Source organism: Acinonyx jubatus, chromosome E4, assembly GCF_027475565.1.
Source record: "Acinonyx jubatus isolate Ajub_Pintada_27869175 chromosome E4, VMU_Ajub_asm_v1.0, whole genome shotgun sequence".
Lineage (NCBI taxonomy): Eukaryota > Metazoa > Chordata > Mammalia > Carnivora > Felidae > Acinonyx > Acinonyx jubatus.
In genome coordinates, this window is record NC_069395.1 from 15,041,191 (window position 1) to 15,067,613 (window position 26,423).

General features: G+C 37.8%; 1 protein-coding gene across 13 annotated transcripts in view; it reads left to right on the forward strand.

Moving 5' to 3' along the window:
* ESRRG (estrogen related receptor gamma) overlaps window positions 1–26,423 on the forward strand; it is a 624,471-nt gene that overhangs the window by 544,836 nt on the left and 53,212 nt on the right. For 12 of the 13 annotated variants that reach the window (XM_053208859.1, XM_027074972.2, XM_027074969.2 and 9 more), the window contains 2 exons: window positions 13,266–13,376; window positions 17,042–17,224. In XM_053208859.1, coding sequence (XP_053064834.1) covers window positions 13,266–13,376; window positions 17,042–17,224 — 294 coding nt within the window. The remainder of the gene's footprint in view (window positions 1–13,265; window positions 13,377–17,041; window positions 17,225–26,423) is intronic. The other variant, XM_015077397.3, reaches the window with a different exon arrangement.

Here is a 26,423-nt window from a genome sequence, read left to right on the forward strand (position 1 = left end):
TCAGTTGTGCCGACCACTCACGAGGCGGTACCGCATCAGGGCTGGCCAGAGGCTGTGCGCATCTGTGGGACGAGTGCACTTTCATTCCCTGCAGTACATACAGACCCCTCATTTTTTTTTTCTTTTTTAACACATAGCCCATTTCACCCCATGTAGTTGTTTGAATTTGCAACTCCTGATATAATTATCCACATAAACACACATAACACGAGTTCTCTTTGGATGGAAAAAACTGGCAAATATAAAAAATTCTCACAGGGGTGACTGGGTGGCTCAGTTGGTTGAGCATTTGACTTTTGATTTTGGCTTCATTCATGATACCAGGGTCATGGGATTGAGCCCCACCTTGGACTCCACACCGAGCGTGAGCCTGCTTAAGATTCTCTCTCTCCCTCTCCCCCCCACCTCTATTTTTTTTATTATGTTTATTTATTTTGAGAGAGAGGGTGCAAGTGGGAGGTGCAGAGAGAGAGAGAGAGAGAGAATTGAGAGAATTTGTCAGTGTAGAGCCCGACATCAGGCTCAGACTCACGAACCATGGGATCATGACCTGAGCTGAGATCGAGTCAGACTCTTAACCGACTGAGCCACCCAGGTGCCCCTCCCTACCTCTAAAATAAAAAGTAAATAAATTTTAGAAATCCAAAACACAATTTGCACAGAATCATTTGACCAGCCAAATCATTATCAGGAAAATAAAGAAATTGAATAATATCTTCTGTATTTAGAATTGTGTGTGTATCTTTCTCTGTACTGTCTATATATTTTTGTATGTGTGTGCATATACATAATGTGCACACACACACTACAATTTCCGAAACATGGATGGCTGTAGAAGTGGAGGTGGAAGATTACCCACTGTGATATATTTACCGAAATCTGATCAACTTAGTCAGATGCCTTTTTCTTTCTAAACTCCAGATGAGATTTAGTTAAATAACACAATAGCCATTAACTACTCATTGGTTGCTTTCAAAATATCCATTATTAGGTCATCTTCTCCTCTCCTTAGCATAATGTAGTGTCTATATTGTAAAATGCATACAAATCTGTAGCTGTTTATGATTTTCCATACTTCATTCTCCATAGTGATGTGCAACAGGCATTGATCTTTTCCTAATGCAGTAATAAGCTAGAAGCATTTTTCAAACATGGGCACTTTATTTGCTTTATTATTGTCAAGAACAAAAGGAAATGCATTTGGCCAAGGTCAGCATGAGGGGAATGCTAAGACCTGGACCAGAAAGCCTACTGCTCTTCTGGTTCATTAATGCTCTCTATTTGGCTCCAGTCTTCCCTGATTTAAGATATGAAGCATGTTGATGTTTCCAACTGCCAAGCAGTTGTTGTACTCTGAATCTGTGGGTCAGTTCCATCCTTTTAAATACACCCATTTCATTCATAGAATCCTAGAACTGGAAGAGAGCATACCACATGATCAGACTCATTCATCTGCTTCCAGGCAGAACGACAATAAAAACGTCTCAGAAAGAGAATGGTTTTCTTCATTTGTCAAGTTTCCCAACTATAGGAATCTATGATCTTTCTTGTTCAATATTCAGGATCTAAATGTAATTATCATTAGTAAGTTTTCTTATTATCTATCTGAGTTTTTCCCAGCAAACCAAATGCTGGGTGTGTGTGTGTGTGTGTGTGTGTGTTTTCTCATATTGTCCAGGATGAACATAGAAACATTTAATTCTGATGTCTTACCATTCAGAAACTCCTTTTTTCAGTGCTTCATGCTATTTTGTTACCTTTAAATTTTCTATCCCTTTCTAAAGTTATTATAGATGAGTACATTGAGAAAAACACAACCAACAAGAACTATTGAAACAATTGTCAAGAGAGTCATCTCTCTGTGTGTCCATGTGGGGTTTCAAACAAACAAAAAGATGAGAAAAAACTAATTATTACATAGCGATAAAGGATATTGTAAATTTATTTTTTTTATTTAAAATGTTTTTTTTTTTTTTTTGAGACAGAGAGAGCAAGTGAGGAGGGGCAGAGAGAGAGGGGGACAGAGGATCCAAAGCGGGTTCCATGCTGACAGCACAGAGCCCAATGCGGGGCTTGAGCTCAAGAACCACGAAATCATGACCTGAGCCAAAGTTGGACACTTAACTGACTGAGCCACCCAGGCACCCCTACATATTGTAACTTAGTTTTATTTATTTATTTATTTATTTTTGTTATTTATTTCCTTCCTTCCTTCCTTCCTTCCTTCCTTCCTTCCTTCCTTCCTTCCTTCCACAGTATTTTTGAATGTCTATGTGGCAGACATGTGATATATATACTTCATATGCAATGCTGAGCAATATACAGTTCAAACACACACCAAAATCACTTTTGATCAGTTGAAACTATTTCAATTAGGATATAATTTCTCACCATACTCCCTCCCTTCATTTTTTTTGTGGAATGAATCTGGATATATATAATACATAAAATATTTTGAAGTTTGAGGTTAGTCCAAACTTTTTGGGCTTTGTATTTTTAGGTTTTGTATTTCAAAAATATAGAGAGAGCCAGTTGACGGGAAGACTTAAGAAAATGTAGCTGGAAGATGGCACACTTTTTATGGGAAATCTGCCTCCTCCTACATAAGGTAGTGACATTGGAGTCTTTATCCCCAAAATCTAGTCTTGAGCTGCCTTTTGACTGGAAAAGTGGGTGTCTTTTCTTGGCACACGTTGGGATTTCAAGATGCTTCCTAATATTAAAGACCATCGGAATATGGACTCCTGAACAGTCCTGACTCCTCCTGTAGCATCTATACACAGGAAGTCAATCGGGAAACTCACCACCTGGTGCAGGTACAGGCTTTCTTCAGCCAGAACCTAATATATTTGGCATCTGGAAATATCATTAGTGTTTTCTATATTCTTTCCCGCACTCTTCACGTGTCCTAATTTGAGAATAAAAGTAAAGACTGTGGCCTATACCTGCCATAACTCTTTAAATGTACAGTTTTCTTGTGCCTCAAAGTATGCACTTCCCCGTTTGTTATTTTCCTTGACAGAAAAATGTGATGTGTTTACATTATGTGTATCTCTCCCCCAAAATTTCAACACTGTTTATCGATTAAGCATGAATCTAGAGTAGATATTTATTAAAACCTAGATTCTCAGAGTAGTAAAATAAATATGTCATTGAACATTTGGCTTGAAAACTGGATGTAAATTTTTTTCTTTTTATGTGCATATTGTCTCCAGCAAATCAAACCAAATTGATAGTCATCTTGCTGAAACCAGGTAGAACAGAGATTCTGAAAATATTCAAGAGATAAAAAGATGATAAAAGGAAATTAATTGCACAAGAAACATTACTTAGCATGTCTGTTATTGATAGACTTTTTTAAAAGATGTTTTCAAAAGTAATCTCTACACCCAACATGGGACTTGAACTCAAAACCGCGAGATCAAGGGTCACCTGTTCCACTGACTGAGCCAGCCAGAGGCCCTGTTCTTGATAGTCTTTTAATATATTTCTTTATTTCATTTTAGTGAATATATCACTTATATAAAGGTGCTTTCTGGGGTGTCTGGATGGCTCAGTAGGTGAAGCATCTGAGTCTTGATTTTGGCTCAGGTCATGATCTCACAGTTCCTGGGATCAAACCCAGCATCGGGTTCTCTGCTGACAGTGTGAAGCCTGCTTGGGATTCTCTCTCCCTCTCTTTCTGCGCTTCCCTCCCCCAAATAAATAAATAAACAACAACAACAAAAATGAAGGTTCTTTCTCATGATCACTGCCAGTCATGATTCTCCCATCCCAGTTTTTCTCATGAGGTCTTAAATTCCTCAACAATCAAATTGGTTACAATCAAATTGAGGGAGAAAAATTTTATTTTATGTTTAGGGTTTCCAAATAATTTATCATCCAAACCGCACTTTTTAAAAAATATAATTTATTGTCAAATTGGCTACCATGCAATGTATACAGTGTGCTCTGGGTTTGGGGGGTAGATTCTCGTGGTTCATCACTTACATACAACACCCAGTGCTCATCCTAGCAAGTGCCCTCCTCGACGTCCATCACCCATTTTCCCCTTTCCCCCACCTCCCCACGAACCCTCAGTTTGTTCTCCGTCTTTAAATCTCTCATGGTTTGCTGAGAGAGAAAAATTTTAGCTTGAAAATGTGTCCACGGTGGCCACATGCTGTTGGGACTGTCTCAGCGTCAAAGGCAACTGGGAATGTACTGATTCTTCCATGCTTGTTTTCTCCACTTCTGCATGTCTACAATCCTCATGCTATCTTTCATACTTCCTCTTGTTTTTCTTTTTCTCCCTTAACTTTCCTCACAAATATTTAACAGCACAAGTAGCAGGTGAATAGGCATTAATGATGGAATATAGAGTTAGTTGAGAAGGGATGAAAACCATTGCATTTTCTTTATTTCGTATCAGACCCTGAATCCACCCATTGTCGATTCTCTCTCCAACTCCGTTTTTATGTTCCTTACTTTCTTGTCTTGGTCCATTTGGACCACTATAACAGAATACTATAAACTGAGTGGCTTACAAACAACAGAAATTTACTTCTCACAGTTCCAGAGGCTGAGAAGTCCAAGATAGAGGAGCTGGCAAATTTACTGTGTGGTGAGTTTCTGGTTCTCTGACCCTCTTCTCTCTGACCTCCCATGGCGGAAGGGGCGAGGAAGGTCTCTGAGGTCTCTTTCAGAAGGGCCCGAATCCCACCATGACAGCTGTACCTTCATGACTTAATCACCTCTCAAAGGCCCCGCCCACCTCCAAACACCGTCACATTGGGGGTTAGGTTTCAACACATGAATTTTGGTGGGGCACAAACATTCAGTCCATGGCACTTCTCACTGACTCCACTAAAGACTTACAGTGGAGCCGCTAGACTCCACTGTTTTCCTCTCCAATGAATGAAATAAAGTGACCATGGCTTTCATCCCAGCCACTCGAAAACTAGCTTGTTTAATTTCATATTTAATTCATTTTTACAGGGTACTGAATTCTGCATAAATAGTGCTTGTGCTTTTGTTTACACAGAGCATCCCTGTGGAGTGCTGTGCACACTGTTATTACTATTATTATTGTATTAAACTTATTGCTGCCACTATCACAAGAAATTAGAAATAAGTGTCAGCACCAAAAGAAAATTTGTCACTGGTATGAAATTCGGGCATGTTTGCATTAATATTATATTAACATTTAATCTCTCTTGAACTGATTTTTTCCCTACATATTTTATGTGCTAGATATAATTCTTTTTCTTCTTCTTCTTTTTTTTTTTTTTTTGCATGGCCTGGATATATATATATATATATATATATATATATATATATATGTATATAGTTTCTTTGTACTAGATTTACTTTATTTTGAATCTCAATTTTGCCAAATCACAATCACCAGAAAAATATTATTAAACATCTTGTGTCACTATGATGTCTTATCATTGGCTCTCAGCATCTCTGCTTGAGTCTAGTAGTACAATTTATGTTATCTTTGGCGACTTACTAACAATTTGGCCAGGACTTAAAGTTTTCTGCTGCTAAAATGACCATACGCTTCTCTTTGAAGCTTCAAAACTGTCTTTGGGTGCCCAACTGATCAAGAGTCAAACATAATGAAAACAAATGACCGCCCCCCGCTGCCCCGACTCACTGCCACTTTTCCCCCGTCACTTATTCCCGCCCCCCGCCCCCAACCTGTATTCTCTTTGAAACCTACATCTGCTTTTTTGGTCATTAGACTCCACTGTATTCCTGTCCAATGAATGAAACAAAGTCACTCTGGCTCTCAACCCAGCAACTTGTAAGCCAGCTTGGTTGATTTCATATTTAATTCATTTTTACAGGGCATTGAATTTTGCATAAATAATATTTGTGCTTCTGTTTACACAGAGCATCCCCATGGGGTGCTGTGCACTGTTATTACTGTTATTATTGTGTTAAACTTATTGCTGCCAGTGTCACATTTAATTGTGAATTAGTAGAATCACTTCTCCTGATGTTGATGTGCAACCACATTTCATGTCCTTACCCACTAACTCATAACTTTATTCATATGAGAAGGCAATTTTGAAAAGGATAAAGGGAAGAGTCGCCAGTATTAAATAGTAACAAGACAAAATAGAGTTTAGAGAGGCGTAAGTCACAGCAGTATCTCTTTCAGTGGTTTATGCAATTTTAACAGGCAAAAGAAGGAAAGGGGAAATCTTTTTTTCTTTAAAGGTTGTCTCTGTGTTTAGCAAGTGCAGGCCAAGCGTGCTCTCCCTTTCTCTCTCTCTCTCTCTCTCTCTCTCTCTCTCTCTCTCTCTCTCTCTGTGACATCAAGCAAAGTAAGAAATAGTGCCTTTTGAATAGGAGATTTCCTTTAATTACATTGGGGAAGTGATAATGGTAGGTATTGCATGTTTAATGTAATGTTCTGGATGCCCCTTTTTCTTTTTCTTTTTTTTTTCCTTCATAGCCACCTCATCTTGAGCAGAAATAAAAGGTTCAAGGCTTGTCAGCATCAGTTTATAGATAGCTGTTTAAAAATAATGAGATATTGGGTATTGTAAGGCTCAGGGCCGTCTTGCCAGACTCATTTATTTCCATTCACCTTTTGTCAGAATTGCAGACAGAAGACATTCAATTAATACTTGTCACCTGTTGCAGATGACCTAATTTGTACTTGTATGTGTCATAGATTAGGGCTGCATGCTTCAGATGAAGCAACTTTACTCCTGATGGAACAACATTTCCCCTGCAAAATATTTTGTCTATGGTATTTCAAATTTCTATCATTTTGATTTCCGCTCCAATCCAGATTATAAATTTAGCACATACCTCTGAAGCAGCCAAGCAAGAATGGTGAATCACACCTTGAAAATAAGAAGGAGGAACTTCTGTAGAGTTATGCCCTATGCAGGAAACTCTACAAATGTATTTTAGATGCACCTTGAATCTGAAACAGAGGGAAGCCTTTGTAATTTCCTATGCAAGCCTCGCATGTTTAATAGTCCAGATAGCTATCGGGAGACCAAAACGAAAGACTTCCCCTTGCTAATTGTTAATTCATCTGTAGAGCAAGGAAGCTTTAATGTGAGCCATGGCTTTTATTTCTTTTAGTGACTGAGGACTCAGTTAAGAAAAAAAAAAAGCCCACCTAATGGATATGCATTTTCTCTCCCTGTGTGATTTTCCCCTTTTATTTCAGCAGAACTTAAGAATGTTTCCACAGGCAGCCAGTCCATTTCCAAAATTCCTGAAATGTTGCCATGATATTCCAGCAGAAGTAAATGTAACCCTTGGGCAGGGGTGTCTGGGAGAAAAGCTGCTGTTTGGACCTCCTCCCGAGCTCAAAATTCAGCCAGAATGTTGCTCTGCCTGCGTGGCCCTACGGAAGAGGCTTGTCTAATTTGCAATAACATTTTAAGTAAGAGCAAAGAAATTAATTTCTTTGGGCCCCTGCCTCAGTGGAAAAGCAGAGTAACTGAATCTTTTAATCACTTTTACTTTGTCTATAGTCTCATAGCTGCGAACTTTTTAGAGGCAGCTCACCGTTTCTGGAATGATAGATGCAAAATCACTAGCCTTTTAGTTGAGTAAAAATATTCCTTCCCCCTGCTAGTCTAGTGTTCTGCCCACCTCTATACGTGCACCCCCATATCATGATGCGAGTATTGTTTACCATGATAATCAGGTTTTATCTGCCTGCCGTTCTAGCTTTTGCAGTAAATACCAAGTGTTCTTTTCCAAAAATAGAATTTGATGGCAGGGAAGCGGTGTAAACATAGTGCTTAAGAGTGTGGGTTCTACAGCCATTCTCCCAGCTCCCAGTCCTGGCTCTGCCTCTCCCTAGCTCCAGTTTTCTCATTTTGTAAATGGGATAATAATAGCACCCGCCTCACAGGATTGCCGTGAGGCTTAAATGTGTTCATATATATAAAACAATTAACCCGCTGCCTAGAAGGTAAATAAGCTCTTGACAACCAGTGGCAGCGGGTAACTGGCTGAGATTTTGGTTTATTCCAAGACACTCCGTGCAGAGATTGATTCATCCAATTAATAATGAAGACATGGCTTGGGAGGAAAATGTAGGTACGAGGCGTCGAAGACTGCTGAATCAGGAAGAGGGACTCAACCAGGAAGCCAGGTTTAGCAATATCACTGTCTATTTTGAGAAGAGGCTATGGCAGCTGAACATACCTAGGGGTCGGTGTGGCTTATTTTCTCATGTGATCCTCAAGAATTTAATATGATCAGATTCTCCCTGGAGTATATGTGTGAATACACAAGTAGTTTTCACTCATCCCATTAAGAGAAACCTCTAAATATGCACAAGGACTCTAGGTTAAACTGGTACACTCTTTTAGGACATTGTCCCAAAGGAGAACCCCATCAGAGGCTGCCACTAAAATGACCCTCGGCGGTGTGTGATACTACTAATCTGCCTTAGCTTCTTTCCCTGCAGCTCCTCAAAGGGATTTTCTCTGTCCTCTGTTTATGACGGTTCCCTCACAGGAGCATCTGGAGAATTGAAGGGCGCTGTTAGGTACCTGTCTTCCCAAAGGGAAGGAGCGTGGTTTCCTCCTGCAGCAAAGGGAACTGCAGGATGGGGAAGACATCAAGTGGAAGGGAAAACTCCCTTCCTCTCCGCCTTATTGTTTCAGAAGTCCTGCTTTTCTAGTCCGATCTCAAAACTCAATTGCAAGCTACGTTTGGTAGCATTTATTTAATACAACCCTTTATTTAGCATTGATTAAATTAACTGATCTTTTTAAAAAATTCACTACCTTTAAAAAAATAGTATCACTTTAATGTGACTGTTTGCATCTTTCTTAAGTGTTCCAGGAGTCTGTGTAGTTAATATTTTTAGCAGACCTTTGCGAACAACATTGTAAAAGGCTGGTCTTTAATACAGGAAAGTAGGCTAGGGTATCCTTGTATAATTCTCTGAAGGGGAGATATTTTATTATCCTATGAAATGTCTCTGACTTTGTGCTATTAAAAATGTGAAAAATACTTTTGACTTTGGACTATATAATATTATAAAAATTTGCATTTGGGCATAAAATGTAGACTTAAAATGAGCTGACCTAAGAAGACCTTGTGTTGAACTGTTTCACTTCTTTTGGCGTTTATTTGCCTCACGGTGTATTTTTTTCCTCCTTGCCCTCTTCTTGCTTTCTCAATTTTGTAAATTCTGACAATGTAGAAGATTTGTAATTCCCTTGTGGCAATGTAGGCACATGCAGTATTTGAAAGAAGAAGCAATGTGAAACATTCTAGTTGGTAGGTAATGCCAACTATTAAAATCTTTTTAAAAAAAAGCAGTCTCCACACGAATAGAAACTCCAATTGCCTTAATTAACTTCAAAACCTGTCAAACATTGAACATTGTGGGTATCTTATTTCCTGGGAAAAAATCTTACTTTTCAACTTTTCCCGAACTGGTTACAAGCGAAGTCCAGACAGTTTTTTTTTTTTTTGTATTTCAGGTACTAAAGAAGTAAAAAGATAGGCTTTGTCACCTTCAGTGGACATATTCCAATTAGATTAATATCTTGTTATGACAAGTCTGGATTTCCCAGGTCCTGGTCATACATAGTGTTGTTTTTCTTTGTTTCTGCTAAACAATTTGGAGGGCACCTGAGTGGCTCAGTGCTTAAGCATCTGACTTTGGCTCAGGTCATGATCTCATGGTTCGTGGGTTTGAGCCCCACGACGGGCTTTGTGCTGACAGCATGGAGCCTGCTTCAGATTCTGTGTCTCCCTCTCTCTCTGTCCCTCCCTCACTCACACTCCGTCTGTCTGTCTCTCTGTCTCTCTCAAAAATAAACATTTAAAAAAATAAAGTATTTGGGGACTTTTAAATACATTAGGTTAATTGGATGATTATCAGTTGTCTACCTTGTATTGTGTGCTTACAGTTAAACTCAGGGGTAGCATCCTTATTTTTTATAGAATTTGGATTAGCTTCTGTATCTAGTCTAAAATAATTACATACCTAAATGATATTATTAATGACAAGGATGAACAGTAAATAGAATGGGACCAAATGTTTCTATAAATCTCTTCGACATCAAATGAGTATCATTATTTGTCTTGTATCCTTTGAATTCTCTTACCACTCCATCATACCTCAGTCTATTTCCCTCAGAATTGAGGCAAGGTAGACTGTCAAACTCCATGGGAATAGATTTTTAATAAATGATCAGGACGCAAAATATATTTCAATAAAGTAATACAGCAATATTTCAACAACAAAACAATGATAAAATGACAACTTCCTTATTTTCCTTGGCATTTTAAGGTTTATAAAATATTTTAATGATGCATATGTATAATATCCAAACATATTAACACATTATGTAAATACAATATTGAGTCCTTACAGAAAGACAGCGGGAAAGATATTGTCTTTATGTCTATCTTATCTTTGGAAAAATAGATAGGTTAAGGAACTCATCAAAGTTTACAAAGCCAGTTAATAAAAGAGCCAGAAAAAAACTTAACTATCTGACTTGCAAACTGTGCTTTATTTTCTTTTTTTAAGTGTATTTATTTATTTTGGGAGAGAGAGAAAGAGTGTGTGTGCCCAGGGAAGGGGCAGAGAGAAAGAATCCCAAGCAGGCTCCACGCTGGAGCCCCATGGGGCTCAAACTCATTAACTGTGAGATCATGATCTGAGCCGAAATCAAGAGTCAGACACAACCGACTGAGCCACCCAGGCTCCCCTGCTTTATTTTTTTTAACTTATTTTTCTTATAATGCTTAGGAATAAATTACTATGTTATTATAGTTGGAGACATTAAAGGGGGGATCTTCAGTCTTTTCACAATATCATTATTATAGACAAGGGACTAGCTGATAGGGATATAGAAATTGATGATACATACTGCTTTTTGATAGATGCAAGGCAATACATTTTAGACTAGATAATCCAAGAAACTTTCTATAAAATAGGAGTAGTTACAACAATTACATTAAATTACTCTTATTTGGTGATTTTTAAGATCTTTATTTTTTCCCTTGAACCATCTTCATTTTTTTTTTTTGTAGATACCTGTTTCTTTTTTAACACAAAGTATCATTTGTGTGTTTTCCTTACTAATGAGAGATTGTGGTTTAAACCTATGTGCCCTCAAGTGCAATAGAGGCAGAATCTTTATTTACAGTGTTTGATTTACAGTATTTTAAACTTCAGTAGCCTTACATTTTGATTAAGTATTTCTGTTCTTTGTACTCTACCGTTTATCTCTACAAAATCAGCATCCTAATGGGAAGAAGCGTAGTATCCCAGTTCTGCAGTTTCTTTTCCACCAACTTTTCTACACTTAAAATCAGATGAACAAGGGAACAGAACTCTACTGTAGGCGGAAAGTACTTTAAAAACAGCAATAGGGAGGGGTACCTGGGTTGCTAAATCGGTTAAGCCTCCGACTCTTGCTTTGGGCTCTGGTTATGATTTCACAGTTCATGGGTTCGAGCCCCGCATTGGGCTTTGCGTTGACCGCTGTGGAGACTGCTGGGGTTTCTCTGTCTCTCTGTCTCTGCCCCTCCCCTGCTCGCTGTCTCTCTCCCTCTCTTTCTCAAAATAAATAAATAGACTTTTTTCTTAAAGGCAGCAGTAAGAAAAACAGCTCCTTTGTAACTCACGTGTGCTACTATTTTCAGCAAATACTTAGACACTGTACTAATTTCTTTGTTTTGTGAAATTTGCTGTGGAAACCTACTTAATTGCTCTTGAAGTTGTCTCCTGATTTCCTTTAAACTCTGCTTTGATATTTCAGTATGACATTTCAGGCTTTATCTAGAACCAAGCATATGTTTCTGTGTTTCACGAAAAGATAGTCAACTCTTAAAGCAGTATTATGAAGCTAATATGAAAAATTGTGTTTTACTTTATCTCGTGGTTGAATTAAGTAATCCTGAACATTCGAGTGTATGTATTCACTTCAGGATTCCCTAGAGCTGTATCAGCCTTTCCCAAACAGTTTCGTAAAACACAGAGAACCCACCATTCACATGTTATACATGATGTTACTAAATAGTCCAAAAACAGGATCTTTGGTTAAATTGATTTGCAGAACATCGCATAGGCTGCATCTCCTTCTGAGAGTTTTGCAGAGGTCATTTGCATATTAAAGGCTCTGATAGGCCTTTTCAGTAAAATAATAATACTGATGATGCTGTTAAACGAAATCTGTTTTCTAAACACTTTGAGAAATGCCAAAACATGTACAGTGAATTACTTGCTTGAATTTGTTAACGGATCATGTTATATACCGTTTTATCAATTAAGGTGCAGCCTAATATCAGAGTGAGTCTCTCTCCTTGCTCTTACTCCCAAGCCACTTCTTCATTAGATAAAGGTTTATATGGTCCGGTCCTAAACTTCATAATTGCAGATTGGATACCAAGTTATTAATAAGCTCAGCTCACCACTCCCCCACATATGAAACATTTATATTTAATTCCTTTCTTAACCTTTTGCCTCTTCGCTCAATCTTTTAAGTCCAGTACCAGCAAAAACTCTCTGAACCTTGACCCACCTCCTCACTCTTTGGGTATTTACTAAATACCTGTCGGCTTTACCTCCTTTTCTAGCTTCACCCTTCAGCTCTGCCTCACTAACATAGCCTTCCTTCGACGTCCAAGCCTTCTGAATTCTTTCAGGAAGCTCCTTTTGTCTGTCCTGTGTCCAGTCCCGGTTTTCTCTCATCTGGAAGAAAATACAAACGTGTGCCAAAAATATAAATGACGTTCTCCTCTGAGACATGGTGACATTAGAGTATGGAACATCTCCTCTTACGGAGTGTCATCCCCCCTCTCCACGGCACGCACACGCTTGCAGTTCAGTTCAATTCCACGGGGCCATATCGAGCCTTCTGGTGGACCAGGGAGGGTTGGATAGCTCTTACGAATTGAGCTTTCACTGGTGACTGATGAAGAGGATCAGCTTGCCACTGTCTTTGATTTGAGAAACTAGGCTAGTACCAAGTAACAGTTGCTTTGTATTAATTCCTGTGGAAATGTGCCTTTTCTTTGGTGTGCAAATGGGACTTTGATGGCCTTGCATCAAATGTTTTTCAGGTCTGTTACTCTCTGCTGGATTTAGTTTCTAATTACTGGCAATTTTGGTTTAGTCACCCCCTCTTTACATTCTCTCAACACCTCTGGACCATTCTGGGTTCTACTCTTGGTCTCCATAGCACCCACGGGTGATACTCCATGTATTTGATTGGTCTCAAAGATGGATACCTCAGGTGTAAGCCAGTGCCTGTCTTTGCCCGCAGGGGTGCGCCTTGACAGAGTACGTGGAGGTCGGCAGAAGTACAAGCGCAGAATAGATGCGGAGAACAGCCCCTACCTGAACCCTCAGCTGGTTCAGCCAGCCAAAAAGCCATGTAAGTACAGCAGACATGTCTGGCTTTCCAACACACGGAATCCTCCCAGTTGGCTCAATGTATATCCGTTTTGGCATGCCCATCCCCACTGACTCCAAGGAGACTAGTCTTTGTTGGGGGCCGTGGCTCTGTTCCCAAGAATTGCCTTTTAGGAGCAACAGTAACTCAGCTAATTATCTTTTTTTTTTCCCTATGGTTTCTCTCCCCTACCTTTTTTTCACGTAGTCATTTTGTAGAAGCATAAGCATATTAAGGCATAGCGTATATAGTGAGAATTTTACATTTACTGGTTATCTTTATTTTCAGAGGTACATAAAATGGATCATACTGTAATCATTAGTTCATTGGAGCTGTTAGTTTCAGATTTCACAAGAAAGTGATTTTTGTAGTTTTCACTAACTAAATGAGTTTGACTGCTCAACCTCCCAATGAAAATACATTAGGAGCCTCATTAATTTGGAGCTATGGAAGGTTAACACACTAGCTAGCAATAGATTAAAACAAGAATAGGCCCTACTAATAACAAGCATAGGTTGGTGGTTCCATCTCAGATGCCCTTATGGGCCTTATGAATTGTTTTTAAAGAGTCCATGGTTTTATAATGCCAGATTGCAATTTGAAAGGATGATGGGTACACTGCTAAAATGCAAGCCCCATTCTCTTTGTCACTAACTAAAAAGAGCCGGCATATAGATGGAGGCAATAACTGCATCCCATTTTCTGAAAAATCAGTTCATAGTTCTAGCACAACAGAGCTAACCTCCTAGGATATTTACGCATAGAGTTCGTACTGGGCACTGAGAAGTGCTTTGATGGAAACGGTTCTCACATTTAGCTGTCTTTGTCTCAGAAGACACAACCAGCACTTAACCAGAGGAAGCTGCATCCAGAGCAGTTGTGGGAAGACACACGGGTAATTTTTGATCTGCTTTCAAGGGAAGAGAAAGTGTCCGCTTCTAATTCAGATTCTCCAGGAGGGGTCGCTGCTGTGCATCATACATGTGAGCATATGGGGATCTGTTAAATAAATAAAACAGACCCTGAACTGTAAATGAAAGGACATTTTAGCTATGTCAAAGGAAAAACAACCAGTTTTACATAAAATTAAAGCTTAAGTGAACATATGGCATAGTTTCCTTTTGCCTTTCCAAAAAACATTATGTTGATTATACCTTCAATTGTCCAATCTGGCATCTTCTCCTCAGCCTGCATAAGCTGGTTGGCATTCTGCAAATACAATCTAGGACTGCATTAAGCAGATTTTGCACATTATAATAAAAAACTTTCTGATAATACAATAAAATGCAATAAACACTAATGCTTAATTTCGTTAGGGGTTAGTTTCCTAGGCTCAATATTACACAGCCTGCCCATTTCTCATTCATTTTGCATGAACATTGACTAAAACCATTGATAATTTCCTCTTCTGAGAGAAAAATGAGCACCAGCCCGTTTGTAAGTCCACCTGATAGAGGAACATCTATGGTTTTCGGCGTAAACCTGAGAAATTGGGAAGTGGCTTGTCAAGTACCTTTAAGAAGATTATAGCAATTTCAGTGAGCTCCATTTGTCTGAGATAAAGAGGACTCCTAATAAATCATTACTCATTATCTCAAGGCCTCTGTGTTAATTTCCCTTAGTCCATCCAATTAGTGTGTTTTTGTAACAAACATTTATAAAACTTAATTTTCAGATCCTGTCAGATAAGTCAAGAGGCTGTGCCTGGGCTTTGCTGAGAAAGTGGCTCAGGGAGATTTCTGGACCCTGACTGATTGTTTGTGTACTACAAAAGCCCAAGAATGAAAATTGGGTTCTATTGATTCTAATTAGGGAAACATTAAATAAGATTTACCTAGAAACAGTGCTGTCGGCTATTCCATTTTCCGAATAATGGGAATTTCTTCGCTTCAGCCAAATTTCTCTAACCCTTCTGGTCAAGTCCACTGACTTGGGTAAAACAAGTACCATCTTCTCAGTACTAAAGGAAGTAGAGTCAGGATTTTCTTTGGGTACATTTCTGTGCCCTTTGTTAAATGTTGCATTTTCTTCTAATCCTGAGAATCCAGTGGTTGCTGACAGGTTTTGTCGCATTGTCAGAGCAATGGAAGTTGAAACTTTTCCAAGTGTAACTAAACATACAGGGTGTTGTTTCCATAGCATATATAAGAAACAAATGCCATTCTTCACAGATCCTAAAAGTTAAAAAAAAATTAATCTGTATTTAATTTTATTTTTTTCCTACAAAATGTGGTGTTTGGGAATATTTCCTCCCAAATCTGCATTTTCAATTTGGTGATAATTGAATATTCCTGCCAATGAACGGTTATCTTTGATGATTTGCAATAAATGTAATTCTTAAAGCAGCCATAATAATAAAGTTTTTAAATGTTAGAAAAATTGCTAATTATAGCTTGGATAATTTCCTTGTCATTTCATTAAAGAAGACCAAAACGCATGCTACGTTTTCAATTCTAAGAAATATGCAGTCTTTTCATTTAGGGTTAAGAAGTTAATGATGGGTTAAATAGTTAATAATGAAAGAAAATTATCTAGTAAACACAGAGGAAACTTTGGCTTTGCTCACAAAAGTCCCATTTAATGCCCTGGTTTTCTAGAGTAATAGTAGTACATAGAGCATAAAAATATTTGGGTTTATTCTTACCCATTTGTATCTCTTAATTTAGAAGAAAGTACAAACTCTAAAGCTACACATAGAAATTGAAAATAGGGCCAACAAGAAAAATCATTCTGTTAGCAAGGCTTTACAGCCCTTCCATAAACTCTCACATGCCCCTAAGCAATAAAACACATTTGATGTGATGCTTTCCATTTGTCTCTAGTGTTTATTTTATGAAGGATTTTAAAAACATATATCACAAATTTCAGACAGATAAATCTGAGCCAGAGAATGAGCTAAAGACAACAGATAAAAATAGAGGATTAAAGAATTAGGCGCTCCAAAGAGAAAATATTGTCGCCTTTAAGTAGGAGTAGTTTTCTGGAAACTGATATTGGCTATATTTGAAAGATTGGCTGGTTGTGTGGGGAGGGAGAGAAAGGAGAGAAATTCCTATTTAATGCGTCCCACAGAGATAGAGTTATATAGTCAGTAATTCACCCAGGCAGAAGGGCTCTGACCTTTGCTCTTCTTTAAAAGAATTAAGACAATTAATGACTTTCGTGCCCATTACGACTCTGGGCACTGGTAGTTCTCTGCCTTCCACATTATATTCTACAGTTCAGTGGCTCATTGTGGATTTTTATTTTAAAGATGTTGTATACTATTTAATCTGCTTCCCGAAATCCCACTTAAGAATCAAAGAGCAAACCTAGAAAGCATCTAACTTCTCTGATCTGTTTGCTATAAAAAATTTCATTATAGGACAGATGCTTCATTCCAGCAAAGCCAGGTAGAGCAAAGAAGAAAGGAATACATTCTGTTACAACTGCAGTGACTTATTTCTTGCTATGAGTTTTCCCGAACACTGTTTGCTATATATATATATATATATATATATATATATATATATATATATATATATATATATATATAGAAACGTAAATAGAATATTTGGAGTTTATTGTAGACAATTTGAATTATTTTTCAAGATGCGGCATACTTTAGGGTTTGTGAAACAGGGATGATGCTACTAGTGATCTTGTAGTGCTCTGGTCTGATCCTGCAGATAACAAGATTGTCTCACATTTGTTGGTGGCCGAACCGGAGAAGATCTATGCCATGCCTGACCCTACGGTCCCTGACAGTGACATCAAAGCCCTCACTACACTGTGTGACTTGGCTGACCGCGAGTTGGTGGTTATCATTGGATGGGCGAAGCATATTCCAGGTACATTTTCTGAAAAGAAAAAAAATGAAACAGAAAAGGTTGCAATGATTCCCTAGGTTGCCTATGTAGATTTAGACAAATTAAAAATTTTCTCATTAGTATGGTTTTTAACCTCTACATTTGTTTTTATCATACTTAATTTAGAGCTTTGCTGATCCTAATCGAATCATAAACCTTTCTATGTCTGTAGCACCTCGAACACTTGTTATTTTCTTCATATGCAAAGGCACTATTGCCAATATAAGATAAAGAAGAATGTATCTTTAAAAAATATGTCTTGGGGCGCCTGGGTGGCGCAGTCGGTTAAGCGTCCGACTTCAGCCAGGTCACGATCTCGCGGTCCGTGAGTTCGAGCCCCGCGTCAGGCTCTGGGCTGATGGCTCAGAGCCTGGAGCCTGTTTCCGATTCTGTGTCTCCCTCTCTCTCTGCCCCTTCCCCGTTCATGCTCTGTCTCTCTCTGTCCCAAAAATAAATAAACGTTGAAAAAAAAAATTAAAAAAAAATATGTCTTTATTCCTCTTAAAATTCTGACCTTTCCCTTCAGGAGATACTTCTGCTTTTTCTTTTCACTTAAAACAATGTCTTTGTCAGCAGTTATCTAATGTACCTTTTTTTTTCTGCTAAGAATAACTCATTCTGTTGTTCGTGGTGGCTATTTACACTGAATTGCTATTTGTATTTATAAGCTCTGCTTTGGTTGACATTTACTATTTCCCATGGATTTGAACACAGATTATAAAAATGAATATTAAATTGACATCATACAGTTTCTCATACGGTAACTTAAAAGTAGTATTTGAAAGTAGCCTATTACTTTGCTTTCTTGGCCAATCCCATACCATCCATAAACCTAGAGCTGGTCACAAGTTCTGAGAATTTTAGTAGTCTGCTTGAATTATTTGTTATTTGTTTGTTTGAACTTTGATCTTCAGGTAGTTAAGAAACAAGTTTTTGAATGATGCGCACTGTTTTCCTGGCACAGTTAACTTATTTCTGTCTCCTTAAACTAGTTTGTCTTTATGCTTTGAATGCTACAGTAATTTCTTTAATCAAATTGATGGAAGTCCCTTTCCCAGCCCACACTGAAACCAATTTCTTGGTCATGATACGCCAGCTATGTTGCTAACAGTCGTAACGAACTGTCAGGCGATATCGCAGTGAAGCTAATTTGAAGTCATTAGGTGTGCAGCGTTCAGGCGACAATTTGTTACAGTGGTTAGGAACACAGCTGACATTTCTGAATGGCTTTGTTCAGTGCAGTTCTAGATGAGGCCAAGCAAATTGTAAACTAATTTAAACATCACTCTGTATTATACTAGCTACTTTGTCTTACACTGTTTGCTAATAAAGCACCCCAAATTAAGTCAAAACTAGTTAAATAGGTGAGCTTGAGTGTGTTCTTTGGAAGATACCTATACGAGGGTTACTGCATGTGAAAGGAGGAGCATTTGATCATCTGGATAGTTGATATTGCACTTCGATTGTAATCACACTCATGTGACTTCTAGAAAAACGAATAGAGGATATGCTGAAAGATGTTGAGACATTTGGGGATTGTAGCATTAGGAAATGTCAGAATTCACTTAAACAATGTATGAAGACTTTTCTGACTTATCTGGATGCAAAGTGTGTTGAAGTGTTTTAAAGCAAAAAGAAACAAAAGCTAACATCTGTTGAAGTATCCACAGACCCTTTTGAAGATAATCAATATATATCATTTGTATTTACATATTTTATTATTTTATATAAACAGAGACACACACACACATATACTCAGCTATTTATTTTATTTTTAAATTTTTTAAAAAAGATCTTATTTTTAAGTAATCTCTACACCCCGTGTGGGGCTCGAACCCACAACCCTGAGATCAAGAGTTGCACTCTCTACTGACTGAGCCAGCCAGGCACACCTACCTATACACACATATTTAAAATATCATTATTCTAACCCAGGGCTTCTCAGCCTTGACACTATTGACACTTGGAACCAATTATCCTTTGTTGTGGGGGACTTTCCCGCTCATGGGAGGGTGCTTACAAGCTTCCTTGGCTTCTACCACTAGTCCCCTTGAGTTGTGACAAACAAAAATGTCCTCAGGTACGGACATATGTCCGCTGGCAAGCAAAACTGTGCCCCAGCTTCCCAACTGAGAACTGTTATTCTCACCTGGGAATCGAGTAGTATTATCTGTGATTCATAGCTAGGGACAGTTGAAGCATAAAGAGGTAAAAACACTTACACAGAATCACAAACGTATCCGGTACCATCAAAGCATATATTCAGCATTGCTTCCTGGAGTAGAGTCAGGAGACCCAGTTGACTGCATTTCACAGAACCATTTCAGAATACTAATGATAATAATGTTAATGTTATTGATAACGACATGAAGGACCATGTAACTATGACTCCAAACCACCCATTATTTCAGAGAACTCTGCCCAAGTTCTCCCTGAATTGAGATACATGTTAAACCAATCCTTTAATATTGTTCAGACATCCCATCATAAAGACCAATAAAAGGCAACAACTCCTTACAGTGCTCTCTGGTAAGGGAAAGTCAGTGATAAATTTGTGGGTCCAGTTGTGCATCTAAGTAGAAATGTCAGCTTACAAAGGAACTTGTCACAGTAAAGGGGCTCTAGTGACTTTTGTGAAGACAGTAACTTTAAATAACTATGAGTAACAGCATTTCCAGTGGTGGAAACAATTACTATACGATTATGTGTTCAGTCTTAAGCTGGGGCTTAGAATCGGTGGGGACTGACGTTATTCTCTCTCCATAGCAAATGCCAGAGGAGGTCACTGTGAAGTGATGATTCACAGCTCTGGTGTTCCACAGCTCTGGTGTTCCCGATACCCTCAGGGTATTTTAAATGATTGCAAGGAGTGGGTTGGCTTTTCAGAAAAGGATTAGCTGAACAAGAATTAACTGAATTCTTTTAAATTGTTAAATAATGAGTGTGCCAGGCAGTGTTTTGAGGTAGAGGAAGAGGATGCTCTGATCTTAGAGTGCTGGTGTACCCCGAGTTCAGGGAGGTTGGGCAGAGCAGCAGTGTGGAGTCTGGGATGGGGGACTGGTGGGGAGGGAGGGAGACAAAGAGAATATAAAGATTAAGGTCACATTTGTGCCATGATAGAAGTAAAATCGTGTTCCTGATAACATGACCCAGTCCTCATAACTGGGGTCAGAGCCTGAATTAAAGCCAAATCAGAACAGAAATTCCACCTGTCTTTGTCTTAAGCATTTTAAAGTTATGTTAAAATTAAAATGAAATATTTTTTAATACCAAAATTTAAGCCTCTGCTCTCTTTATGCTGCTCTCAGTTTGTATAATCACACACGCGCGCGCACACACACAGTTCAAAAATTAAGTTTAGCATCTAAGATAAGATCAGTAGCCTTTCTACACTGCTGGGAATGTACTCTTGTATCCTTGCTTTTGCTACATAAAAAAATGAAGAATTCAACAAAAGAAAATATTGAAGAAAATACATATGGAGTGTTTTTTTTTTATCAGTAAATCGAATTAGTTGACTTACTTTAATAAATCATATAAATGGAAAAGTGTGTTCTTACAAAACATGACCATACTTTATCTATAGAAGAAAAAAGATCACAAGGGTTTTAGAAAATGCTTGACTTTAGTTGGAGGAGCATAAGGGCACAAGAACAGATGATGGTGCCCTAATAGCCCTTTTTAAGAATGACAGGGCCCCGCCATTAGCATCCTTTTATATCCTTGGAAATTGCTCATGCCTCGCTTTTCTGGTTCCTATCTGCCTGACTCTTTTTTATTTCTCTTTCAATTTCGTCCGCGCTCGGATAAGCGCATGCTAACACAATATGATTGAGCTGTAAAATGGAACGCTGTCGCCTCTAATCTCTTTTATGTAGATACGGACTTACTGCACACTCCACTTCATTCTCTCCCCATTGTTGGCCTTTTTTTAGAATGGGCTGCCAAGTAATGGAGGCTCCGTCAAATATTAGAGCTAGGTTTCACAGGGTGTGATAAGACGATTATCAGCCCAGCAGTCAGATCTATTATTGTTCTTTGTGGTTGATTAAAATATTATTATGTACCGTTACTTTGTTAGCAAAATGCAGAATGTGCTTAGTCAGATGGTGCTTAAAAAAGCATAACCCATATTAGCTGACCTATATAAGTGGCTTAAATATATTATGGGTCTCATCCGACAGTTCACTTTAAAAGAATGGAAGGGTATTTGAACAATTAAGTGAATGAATATATTTTAGAACGTTTTTTTCTTTTATCATGTATGGTAAGTTTTCAGGTAAGCTTCTTTATTTTTAACATGACAAATTAAACAGCTGTCCTACTGAACGAGAGGACTCGGCATAAGTTCAGGGCCTCTTAGTCACATTTATAAAATGGTATTTATTGTAATGACATCAAACAAACAAACAAAAAACTCTAATTTTTATTCATGCTCAGTGAAGGCAGGAAATACTAAGCTGTAAAGGAAAACCACACTAGGAAGATAATGTGAGAAAACAGTCTTTATGGGTAGTTTATTCATGTAAGAAACAGAAATCTAAAGATTACAAACCAGTGTTTTTCATTTACACTGAAATATTTTTTGTAAAAACAATCCGTTAGAAGAATATATCAAAAATTGCTCATTGAGTTGGGATTTGTATATTTTTCTCAACAGAAGTATTGAGATTTTTCTAGAAATGACAAATCTCTAAAGAAGATGTATAATCTATTTCTACATTAGGATGTGAATCTTGTGGGCAAATACCCAAGAATATTTTGAACATTTATTGCTAATGATACTGTTTAAAAATCTATCTGTTGTTCTAATGCATTTTCTATAGAGACCAGTTTTTTAAGATTATGTCATCTGCCAACCAAAGTTGTGGAGGTTTTTATTTTTTTAATTTTTAAAATATTTTTTAAAGTTATTCATTTATTAATTTTGAGAGAGAGAGGGAGGGAGGGAGTAGTGGAGAGAGGAGAGAAAGAATCTCAAGCAGGCTCTGCACTGTCAGTACGGAGCCCAACATAGGACTTGGCTCGATCCCAGGAACCCTGATGTCATGACCTAAACTGAAATCCAGAGTTGGATGCTCAACTGACTGAGCCACCCAGGCACCCTCAAAGTTGTGGAGCTTTTTAAAATGCCCATTACTTACCTAAAACTGGTAGCACCATTAAGTGATAATGATATGGGCAAAAAGCACCAAAAAAAAAAAAAAAGTGTGGTGGAAATAATTACCATAAGATTATGCTTCCATTTGTAACATGAAGTATGTTTCCACGTGTGTATATGTGTGTGTGATTATGGTTTGATGTGCAGGTCAAGAGCATGGTTGACTGAGAGTTATATCATATATAAGTAGCACCTAATATTCTGTTCTGTATCTATATCACTGACATCTGATAAATATTTTTATTGATTAGTTGATTGAAAATATGCATAGCCCAAAACTGTTCATTGACCCTGAGGCTCCACTCTCTGCCCCATCCCATAACCAAATTGACGTGTAGTTGTAATTTCTACTTTGCTGTGAATGAATTGAAGTGATTACAGCCTCTTTTCTCAGGATTAATTTTCTTTTGCATATGTAACTTGATGATTTCAGAACTATGAAGTAATCGAGTCTTTTATGTAAGTGTAGAAAATGTAAATTTAAGACTCGAAGCCTTGGCTTAATAATACTATTAAGTATTCCCAAACATTTGGAAGTAATATTTCATGTACCTGATATTTCTTTACCTGTGTACCTATAGTTGTGGTTTTTACGGGTGCAATGAACCTAAAAGTAAAATCAGGCAGCCTAAGCTGTAGTTGAGTAATTTTTTGTAAGTTATGTAATTGCTCTAGCCATTAGTTATATTGTGAAAATCAAATGAGGGAAAGAATACACATGCAAATTAAACACATATGTATAATTAATTTGCAAATTACAAAGCATGATCTAAATGTAAAATATTCAGTGTTCATTCTAGTTTCTGAGATACTGCACATAGATTGTCATTTTATTGCAATGAAAACCAAGTGATCTAAAAAGTCAGTTTAATAAAATCCATTTCCAAAAATACTCACAGTAAACCTCAGTTGTAATGCAAAGGTTGGATGGAAACTTTTTGACCAAAGGGATCTTTGTGTGGATACTGTCATCATTCCATCTTAGGTGGGCAGGATCATTAGCATCTAAATAATCTAGTTCATCCTTCTTGGCCAAACCTAAAATAACTGAATGTTTATCAGTTCCTGAGATCACAACTGTGATAAGGAAATAGGAACCAGTAAGTTGAAAACTATGTTATGAAAAAAATAATCTGAAAGGTCACCTAAGGTCTTTCATTTTCTGCAGCTACCCTTGCTAGAAGTAAAAAAAAAAAAGAAGAAAAAAAATAGAGAGACCAATCAAGAAGTCACAAGTTTTCCTAGACCGAGATGGAAAGATCCTAGACAACCCAAACATGGTTACAGTTGCTTATAGAGACTTACTGCCACCACTCAGTGCCACTGTTTGTGACCTAATGCCTGTTCTGTAACCATGCTGAATTACCTGTGCTCACGTGATCTCTATTCCAGCGTTACTTACGCTCCATTACTAGGTGTCCCTAAATTATGTTTGCCATCTATAATAGCCATGCTGTTGTATACCTCTAATCAAAGAGGAATCATAATTTCATAGTACTCATTGAGTACAATTTAAGTATTTGAGTTGCTGCTATGTACCTAACACTGTGTTAGGTACTATGGGAAATATAAAAGATTAACATGACGTGATCTCTACCCTGAATCATGTATCTCTGTCTACATAAATATATATGCATGTGTGTGTACATATATATGTGATTATTTCCTTTTACTGAGATTAAGCTTTGAATACAAAAACAATTGACATCTATACAGTGATTTAATGTTTACAAAGTGCTTTCACAAACATTAAGTTGTTACTTGTAACAATTCTGTTATTCTCTGGGTAGGCTTTATTCTTATGATCCCCACTTTATATATGAACAAACTTGAGAGTCAGAAGATTGACTCACACTGTTAATGGGACTTGTACTCATAGAATATTCAACATACATGACTTTTTACCAACAGCTTCATTATGTCTTTCTTCCCCATCCTTATCAACCCCTCTTCCCCCACACCAATGTACTATCTTATTTGTTCCAGGTTACCTATCTACCTGTCATAACAAATTTAGGTGAATGTAACATATTTGCCCTATCTTTAAATTCTGTCTGTGCATTTACAAAATACAAGATTAAAGGAAAGGAGGATGAATTAAAAAAGGAAATGTGTGACACACCTTCACTAGTGAAAATCAAGGCATTTGACTAATAGTGTACCCTAGATATGCCCGATCACAAATTTTGATGAAACAAGGCAATTGCTGTTTAACTACTCACCTGAATAGTTGAAGAATTCCTTCAATGATTGGTTGCTAAAATCGGATGCTCCCCCTCCCTTACTCCTGTTTGGATTCACTGGCCATTGAGTTTGATTGAGAGTTACAGGTAAACTGGAGCAGAGGTGAGTCAAGAGACTTTCAACCACACCAAATATCAAAATGTTAGTTCCACTGCTTAACCTTGAATCCCTTTCTCCCTTCCTCCCTCCCCCCTTCCTTCCTTCCTTCCTTCCTTCCTTCCGTCTTTCCTTTCTTTCCTCTTTCTCCTTCCATCCCCCCCTCCCTCCCTCTCTTCCTTCCTTCCTTCCATAAAGTATTTAGTGAGCCCTGTGTCAGGCAGTGTGCACAAAAGATACACACATGAGTATGAATAAAGCACAAGTTCTGCTTTTACGACCCTCCCAGGGTAGTGGGTGATTAGAAAGATGAATCGACAACTAGAACTCCATGATGTGGGCTGTGATGGTGCTCTTACACAGAGTCACATGGAAGCATGGAAGGAGCCGCATGAGGCTAGACACAAAAGCAAGGACCCCATTATGAAGAATCTTGATTGTCACGCTAAGGAAATAACATTTTATACTAAGACAATAGAAGCGATTAAAAATTTTAATTGAGCCAGCTTACATAGGGAAAGATTACTTGGTATACTTTTGAAAACAACAGTGTTAAATTTCTGAATGTTAAAGATGTCTATATGTACTATGTCCTAAAATATGATATCATTTTCAGGCAAGTTCTTGGTAATTGTTAGTCTTTGAATGATGAGGTGACAGGATGAGTCCAGTCATTTGGATTACTATCTATCATGATCTTTCAGAAACCTGAAATACCCGAGGTTTATCAAACTATTGACCTCCTATAAACCTGGCCCAACTCTTTTTGTTCTGGAATTCAGTTTGTCAATGGAGCTGTTACTTCTGACTTGTCTCTTCTTCTCAAGGCTACTTGATGAGTTAGAGAGACAAAGACTTTTGTATCTTGGGAGGAAATTGTTATATGAAAGCAGCTATAATTAGTATAATTCCTATATGCTTAAATGCTGAATCAAAATATCTTTTTCTATCTCTAAATGAAGAATTTGAGGGAGAAGAGCAGAACATGACACTGGCATGTTCTGTTTCTCTCTGTTCCTTTTTGACCCTCCCTCCAACCCTAACCCCACCTCCCTTCTGGGGCTGGTTGCACTTTTTCCCCTGCGCCCCCCTTTATCTGCCTCAGCCAATCTCCAAATGAATGCATGTCTATCCTGGCCTTGGCTTTGACACTCTGGATATATTGATTAATAGTTGCCCTAAGCTCCTTTTAGCAAATCAAATTTTCACTTTTAGCAAGGATTTCGCCTCTGATTTATTCAGCAAAGTGAAATGCACTAAATTGACTTTGACATTCAGGGAAAATGGCTGAAAAACAAAGAGCAGAAGAAAGAGATATAAATTGTGTGGCAGCTGGAGACTTCAAGCATCAGAGAAACAGTTTTCTATAGAATACAGAGTAATTTAAAAACACTTTTTAAACACAGAGAGAAGTGATGTCTTCAAAAAATTTAACTGCTGAGTTTTCTTTTTGCAAGAGGGTATAAGTATTACTCAGCTGAATTCAGAATTTCTAGTACAAGACATTATATTTTGTAGATAAAAATAGCTTAGTAATCCAGGATTGTATATATCAAAATTAGTTTATGCAGGCTAGGAAGTAACCTAATTACTTTGGAAAAAGAAATACTCAAAAATTATCCTGTACAAAATAGAATAACTTGTAGGTGTTAGTGCTTTACAGCTGTGTGTGTGTGTGTG